Here is an 8,550-nt window from a genome sequence, read left to right as displayed (position 1 = left end):
AATGTTTATGGGGAGACGTGTGAAGTGTGGGCGACGTGGAGTTGAGATTTATGTCTATTCCGTATCCGCACTTGGTGATTATCTTGTGTGTAGACCAGCATCTGCAGTTCCTTTCTACACAAGGTTGAGAGGAGGACCGTCTGATGGAAGTGGGGCTGGGGTTGCAGGTTTGAGTCATCCATCATCACTGGATCCATCCAGCCCTCGCCCTGCGACCTTTGACTCGGCAAACGCCACTGGAAGTTGCATCTCCCACTCCCTCCACTCTTGCGACCAGCCTCTCTCGGGAGGACAATTGCTCGTTTGCAATTGCAAGTTTTATTATGGAGCAGGTCGACGAATGAGTGGCGCTCTGTGGCAGCTGACATCACAACGGCCAGCCGAGCGATAAGTGGAGAGTGATAGGGAGAGAGGGAGAGGGAGAGAGAGAGAGAGACAGAGAGAGAGAGAGAGAGAGAGAGGTCCCATCGAAAGGGGAGGGCAGGGTGGGCTTTGTGGGGGAAGGAATCGGAATCGGGGATCTAGCGGGAACGTAGTACTTGTTCTATGTTCTTATTAAAGACAACGCGTTGTATCCTCTTGCAGGCTTGAAGGAGTGAGAGGCGCAAGCCACCCTCAATTATTCCGTGCTGAAGTTTCAGCCAAAACACAATTAGAGATAAAGTTAGTTTTTTGAACCTGCCCGGCGGTGTAGCCCGAGCCACGTCAGCCACCGGGGAGACAGACAGACAGACAGACAGACTACACTGGCTTTTAGCAGGTACACTGAAGAAGGTGCGAGTTCTTGGATTACCAAGTGGGGGCAACGGAGCTGCTCCCGATCCCTCCGCCAATCTTTCGCTTGTATCATTGCTTGTGGTGGGGAATTTCGTGATGTTTTGAAGTCGTGGGGAGGCGGGCGAACTCTGTCCATGGATGTGTCGGGGAAGAATCGCTAGCTGCCAGAGACATGGAAGTGGTTGACGAGACTGAAGCTTTGCAACGCTTTTTTGAAGGTAAAAACAAAACAAACAAGAGGGGAGGGGGGGGGGGGGGGGTGCCCTCCGATTTTAATGTTACCAATGTATAATGGACATTGATCAGTTATTTATGTCGAAAATGGCTACGATCAACGGGAAGACAAAAGTAAGACACATGTTGAGGTGTGAGGTCGGAGCTGGGACGCGATCTGCTTATTCTGGGAGTTTTGTTCACCGCATGTCTCTGGTTTGTGTGCGTTTAACATGCATCGAAACATTTCAAAACAATGTATTTGCAGCTGAAACATTGAGTTCATCGATTGGACTGTGTGGATAACCAACACTACAACTCAAGTTTTATGGCATTGAATGTATCGTTTAATAATCAAAATATCCCCCAACTTTTTGGCACCTTTTTATAAAATGTTATAAAATGCTTAAGAACTTAAACTATATTCTATATATCGTCAACGTTTACAGAAGGTTTCATTGTGAACCCGTCATGCCGCTATATATGCGTTTCGTTGTCTTTGGGTTTACAAAACAATGGGGTAAAAATGGACAATTATTTTTCTGGATGTTATAATCCAATTGGTTCTGAAACCTGACTTTCTGTTGGCCTGCCTTCATATCCTTGCTTTGTTTCTTGTGATGGCGAGCATTACTTTATAACAGGAATTAAGTTTAGGATTTGCACGTATGCGTTTATTTAAATTAATCTGCTTTGGGAGAGTGTGACCGCAGGTTTGAGCGACCTGGTACCGAGCAGGCAGGCATATGAGTGCCACCCCCCTCTCTCTCTCTCACACACAATCTAATCCCCCTCCTAACTCCATGCAACTCCCCGGCTCCGCGTTAAACTGCGAATGGTCGACAAGGTTTGAGCTGGCGGCGAGAGAACCCTTTAGTCTTAAAGTGACAGGTGGGAAAGAGAGAAGAACAATCTCCGCAGACAGGTGATGAGCCTCATTTTATTTCATACAATTCAACTGCAGAATGTTTAGGAATACGTGGTTCATTGGGGTGGAGTAAAACGACTAAAGATTTATTAACATTGAGTTAGAAACAATTTTCAAGTAAGCGAAATGTTATACGGATAATTTATCAGAAAGCTACGTTTGTTGAGTTACAAAACAAAAAGAGCGGAAAGTTTTTGAAGGAGTCGTTTAAATGTCCTTAAAGGCGAGGCTTTGATGGTTACAGTCCCCGTCTCAGTCAATAAACAGCCAGGGCATCCACTTCTTATCTACACAACTTGCCTGGTTTGGAGCGATATGACTTAACTCTAGGAGATGCCAATACCGTGACAGATTTCTGTTCCATTGGTCGCTTGCGTGCACTGGAGATGTGCAGGTGCGGTGGGGAGGAGGGGGCAGGTCTTTATGGTTTGGAGGGTATCTAAATGGAGCTAGTTGGTGATCAGGGGGCGAGGAGTTCATGATGGACCATCAAACGGCTTGAGATTTGGAGGTTGGGGTGGAAAAAGAAAATGATGGAAGCGGGTGCCAGTTTTGAAGCGCTGGGTACATAATAAGATGCTCGTTTGGCAATGGATACTTATAATGTGGGGAGGTAGGTTCAATGACATCGACCAAACGAAAGAGGGAAGAAGTCGGGGTGTGAAAGCGAGAAGGGAGCTCTAAATCTGACGAAAACTAAACCTGAAATTGCTTTAAAATTGTAGAAGCTGAACATAAAATTCAAAATGCAAGTGACACATCCTTCAAAAAGGAAATTGGGCAATAGGGCAGGGCAAGGACTATTTACGAAGGTGCTTCAATGAATTGGATGAGCCGTTAGACTTCCTTCACTGTTGGGCGATTTAGTGAAGGCAATGTCGGATTCTAGACTGGCCCCGGGGAATTTGCTCAACACCGTCTCCCCATCGGCTGCAGAAGGGGTTGGAGGAAGATGCTCGCGATTCCTGGGGACAGATGTAGACGGGGTTTCTGCGGGTTTCCTGCCATCTGACGGGGAACGGGACTCCTGGCGAAGGGATAGGAACGTGAAAATGATTTTTCAGGCAACAGTCTGACAATCGAGTTATTTGACAAGAGATTTCAGTCAGAATGGGCAGCTTTGGAGCAGAGGTCTACCTATCACAATGATTCAAAAACATTTAAAATGGTGGAGAATTTTCAAAATAGGCTTTTATTGATTTATAAAAAATAAATAGTGAAAGAATAGTCCCAATATACAAATAATCGAGTGGTAACAAGGTGTCTTGTACTGATGGTGGAATCAAAGGGAATATTTTCTTGTGTGAAGAGGAGCTAGGAAAAACAATTCCCACAGCGTGAAGCATGTTGGTCAACAATTATTTTCCTTTGAAGCCAGGAAAAATAACAAAACGAGTAGTTCGTTACCAATGTTACAAGCCAGCTAGTTAGCACAGGAAGAATGAACACGGGTAGGTCCTCTTCATTGCTATCCAGAATTAATCTTGTCTGAAAGGAGTTTTAATTTTAGAATGATAAAAGTCATTTCTCAAAGGCTACATATTGGATATGTCTTGTTCCAACAGACTGAAAGAAAGCTTGGAGTTTCTTTGAGATGTATTTTCTCTTTCAGACTTTCAACATTCACTATTTTTACAAATCAATAAACAGCTTTCAAAATCAAACTCCCACCCAGTTTAAAAGTAAATTAAATTATTACAATAGATAGACCTTGGCATCAAAACTGCTCATTCTGACTGAAACCTGTTAAATCCTGAGTATATGATTTATTTTCAGATATATATCAGGTCAGTGAAACCAACATTTAAAAAAAAAACTGATCTTGGGTCGATGTATATGCAGTGTAATTTGGGAGTTGTGTATCCAAATGTGGGTAAATGTAGGTAAGATGGTAAGAGTTCCCAAATTTGGAATCAGGAGGTTAGCCCAAGCTCTGGTTTGTGAGATGATTGTTAAAATCCCTGTGGTATCGGTGGAAGAGGAGCAGGCAATTTACTTGGTGCAGCACCTAGCATTTCACCATCCACCAAACAACCACAAAAACAGACCAAGTTCAATCATCTGATGGCTGCCTGTATGGCATTTGTGACTAGCATTTCCTTCCCCTCGCCAATTCCCAGACTTTGAACAGTTGATTGTATGAATTACATTAAGGTTGTTCATCACACTATTTCATCTTTGTCTGGTGCATTACAAGGCAGTTTGGCCATATCAGAACATCTAAGATCATAAGACATAGGAGCACAATTAAGTAATTTGGCCCTTCGAGTTAATCACGACTGATCTATTTCCCCTCATTCTCCTGCCTTCTTCCCATAACCTTTGATGCCCTTACTAATCAAGAACCTATCAATCTCTGCTTTGAAAATACCCAATGAGATGGCCTCCACTACCATCTAAGACAATTAATTCCACAGATTCACCACCCTCTGGCTAAATAAATTCCTCCTCCTCTCCTTTTTAAAGGTACATCCTTTTATTCTGCTGGTCCTAGATGTTCCCACTATTGGAAACATCCTCTCCACATCCAATCTATCTAGGCTTTTCATTATACATTAGGTTTCAATGAGATCCCCTCTAACCATCTAAACTCCAGCAAGTACAGGCCCAGAGCCATCAAACTACCCTCATACATTAACCCTGCGTACTCAAATGGTCCATTGCATACTTGAGGGACTTATGCTTAAATATTTTCTATTAAGGCCAGAAGGATTAGAAATTGTTGTGATATTTTCTCTGTGGCATTTCATGCTATTAACAATTTAGTCACGCAGGGGAATAGAAATGTACACAAACCTGGTTCATATTAGAAGATCTCCTTGGTTGTTGGAAGCAGAAATGATAGCAATGTTTGAAAGACAAGATTCAGATTCAGATTCAACTATAATTGTCATTGTCAGTGTACAGTACAGAGACAACAAAATGCAGTTAGCATCTCCCTGGAAGAGCGACATAGAATATGATTTCAATAAATAAATCTATTTACATGCATAAGACAATTAGACAAATACATGAAGATAGACACAAAATGCTGGAGTAACTCGGGAAGTCAGGCAGCATCTCTGGAGAAAGGCAATAGTTCCATTAGGTACTATCACAATGTTATGGGACTATCACAACTTAAAAAAAACATTTGGATAGGTACATGGATAGGATGGGCTTAGAGGGATATGCGCCAAATACAGACTAGTGTGGATGAAGCCACACGGTTGACAATGTTGGTCAACGTGGACAAGTTAGGCTGAAGAACCTGTTTTCACACCGTATGACTCTATGATGACCATGATGCCAATCTAAGCTAATTCATCTGCCTACAGTTTGTCCATATCTCTCTATTCCCTGCCCCCTTTATGTGTGTAAGTGGCTCCTAAACATTGCTATTGTATCTGCTTCTACTCCTCCCCTGGCATAGCTTTCCAGCATTTACCACTTTCAATGTAAAATAAAACATCCTTGTAAACACCTTTTACACTTTCCCCCTCTCACCTTAAAGCTGTCCCCTCTAGTATTTACCATTTCCAACTTGCCAAAAAGACTCCTAAGCCAGCTATGGCGCACATCATTTTATACACTTCTATCTGGTCACACCACAACCTCCGACGCACCAGAGAAAACAATCCAAGCTTGACCAACCACTCCTTATAGCTAATACTCTTTAATCCAGTCAATATTCTGACAAACTGCTTTTGCATCCTCTCCAAAGCCTTCACATCCTTCCTGTGATGCGGCAACCAGAATTGAAACCAATACTCCAAATGTGGCCTAAACAATGTTTTGTACAAATTGTAGCCTAACCAATGTTTGTACCAAATGTGGCCTAACCAAAGTTCTGTACTTGTATACCTTTAAATGACTTCCCAACTTTTAGACTCGGTGCCCTAACAAATAAATTGTGCCATTTGCCGTCTTTACCACCCTATCTACTTGTGTTGCCACTGAACTTGCACCCCATGATCCCTCCGTGCATCAATGCTCCCAAGGATCCTGCCATTTACTGTAAACTTTCATCTTACATTTGACTTTTACAAAATACATCATTGTTCTGGCATCGATTATACAATAATTTTTATGTTAGGCTTTCATGCCAAATTAACAAGATAGGTCAATTTATTAAGGAAGCTTTATTCAGGATCACATTTTAAAAAACGTGTATTCACTTAGGCCTCTTATAAAAGTGTCACACTCGCATTTAGAAAGGAATTTGAGTAATGGGACTTCTACCATTTTGATCTCAGTTTAAGTCTCAAAATCGGGCTTTTTTGGCTCCTCTTTTAAAAAGAAACGCTGTCCTTAACACCCAACTATAGCAAGGATGCGTGAAGAGGGTTTTGTAATGTCTTACATTGTTTAAGAAGCCGGAGAGAAACGAGCCAAGCTTTACATCTGCCCAAAGTACACAAAGTGCTGGAATAACTCAGGCAGCATCTCTGAAGCTGAAACACATGGATAGGTGATATTTCAGGTCGGAACCATTCAGCAGACCCAGATCAGCCTTAAGTGATGGTCAACTTTGTTTATTTACATCAATGCTGCATTTTCAAATCGACAGGAGAAGATGTGCTAAAAGCTCTTTTAAAGCAACCCTGAAACTGTGACCATCAATACCAGTGCCCCCACAAATATGCTCAAGCCACTGTGTACATCTGGCAGATTGTTTAGGTTTAAATTTATAATTGTTACGCGTACTGAGGTACAGTGAAAAGCTTTGACTTGCATGCTATCCAGTCAGATCAGACAATACTATACATATATACAATTAAGGCCAATTCAAGTACAATAGGTAAAGCAAAGGGGAAGATAAAGAGTACAGAATATAATTCCCAGCATTGAAGGGCACCAGTTCCATTGACAAAATCCAATGTCTGCAATGGGGTAGAGGTGAAGAGATAGCTTATGGAAAGGCCGTTAATTTTTTTAAATGGCACAAAGTACTGGAGTAACTCAGCGGGATAGGCAGCATCTTTGGAGAACTTGGATAGGTGACGTTTTGAGTCGGGACCATTCTGCCGATTCCGTTTTCAGGTGGTCGCCAAATCGTTTATTTTAGTTTCGAAATACAGCATGGAAACAGGCCCTCAGTCCAACGAGTCCACGCCGACCATCCCTCTCCTCTCCCATCATAGATGAGGCCTTCCATCGTGTCTCCTCGGTACCCCGCAGCTCTGCCCTTGCCCCCCCTCCCCCTAGTCGTAACAGAGACAGAGTCCCCCTAGTCCTTACCTTCCACCCTATCAACCGTCGCATACAACACATAATCCTCCGAAATTTCCTTCACCTCCAACGGGATCCCACCACTAGTCACATTTTCCCATCTCCACCCCTTTCTGCCTTCCACAGAGACTGTCCCCTCTGCAACTCCCTGGTTAACTCATCCCTTCCCACCCAAACCACCCCCTCCCCAGGTACCTTGCCCTGCAACTGCAGAAGATGCAACACCTGTCGCTATACCTCCTCCATCGACTCTGTCCAGTCCTTTCAAGTTAGGCAGAGGTTCACTGACACCTCCTCCAACCTCATCTACTGTATCCGTTGTTCGAGATGTGAACTCTTATACATCGAGGAAACCAAACGCAGGAACACCTTCGCTCAGCCCGTGTGAACCAACCTGATCTCCCGGTTGCTAGACACTTTAACTCTGCTACCCATTCCTACACAGACCTTTCTGTCCTCGGTCTCCTCCATTGTCAGAGTGAGGCAAAACGAAAATTGGAGGAACAACATTTCATATTTCGCTTGGGCAGCTTACAGCCCAGTGGTATGAATATTGAATTCTCTCACTTCAGGTAGCCCTGGCATTCCCTCTCTCTCTATCCCACCCCCACCCAATTCACACTAGCTTCTTATTTTCACCCGACAAATAGCTTAAAATGGCCTGTTTCATCATTACTTTGTCTTTGCATTTCTTTCATTTATTGTTCTTTATCTCTCCACATCACCGTCTATATCTCTCGCTTCCCTTATCCCTAACCAGTCTGAAGAAGGGTCTCGACCAGCACGGAAGAAGAGGAAAAAGGGTCTTGATCCGGAAACGTCACCTATTCCTTCTCTCCAGAGATGCTGCCTGTCCCACTGAGTTACTCCAGCTTTTTGTGTCTATCTTCAGTTGAAACCAGCATCTGCAGTTCCTTCTTGCACACTTCTTTACCATGTTCACTGCATGTACTTAAATCTAAACCATGCATTAGACAAGGCAATGGGCCAAGTGTAGATCCCAGTAGAATCCCATTGTCAACTGCCTCCCACTCACCAAAGCACCTGTCAACCTTTATACTTTTCTTTTTGCTAACTAACACATTTTGGATGCAATTTGACCATTTTTCGTGGATCTAATGGGATTTATTAACTTGACCAGCTTGCCAAAGAAATTCTTCATCATCAAAATTCTTGCCAAAATCCATGGATGCTACATCAAATGCACCTGCCCTTGTCAATTATCTGTATTACCTTCACAAATAGTTCATCAAGTTATTCAATCACAATCTTCCCTGAACAAATTCATGATGGCTTTTTTCTAAATCAAGCTTTATTCAGCCCCTTGGTGTTGATTCCAATATTCTGCCTATTGCAAACTAGGTAATTAATGTATAAACAAGGAACAGTAGATGCTGGTTTACAAAAGATAAAGACACAAA

General features: G+C 42.9%; 1 protein-coding gene across 4 annotated transcripts in view; it reads left to right on the top strand.

The window, feature by feature from the left end:
• The first annotated feature begins 496 nt into the window (after positions 1–496).
• The window catches only part of myrf (myelin regulatory factor), a 154,700-nt gene continuing 146,646 nt past the window's right edge, over positions 497–8,550 (top strand). For 3 of the 4 annotated variants that reach the window (XM_055649569.1, XM_055649571.1, XM_055649568.1), the window contains exon 1: positions 497–995. In XM_055649569.1, the coding sequence (XP_055505544.1) occupies positions 950–995 (46 nt within the window). In that variant the 5' untranslated portion in view covers positions 497–949. The remainder of the gene's footprint in view (positions 996–8,550) is intronic. The other variant, XM_055649572.1, reaches the window with a different exon arrangement.

This window comes from Leucoraja erinacea, chromosome 18, assembly GCF_028641065.1.
Source record: "Leucoraja erinacea ecotype New England chromosome 18, Leri_hhj_1, whole genome shotgun sequence".
NCBI classification, from domain to species: Eukaryota; Metazoa; Chordata; class Chondrichthyes; order Rajiformes; family Rajidae; genus Leucoraja; species Leucoraja erinaceus.
This window is presented reverse-complemented; position numbering and strand designations above follow the sequence as displayed.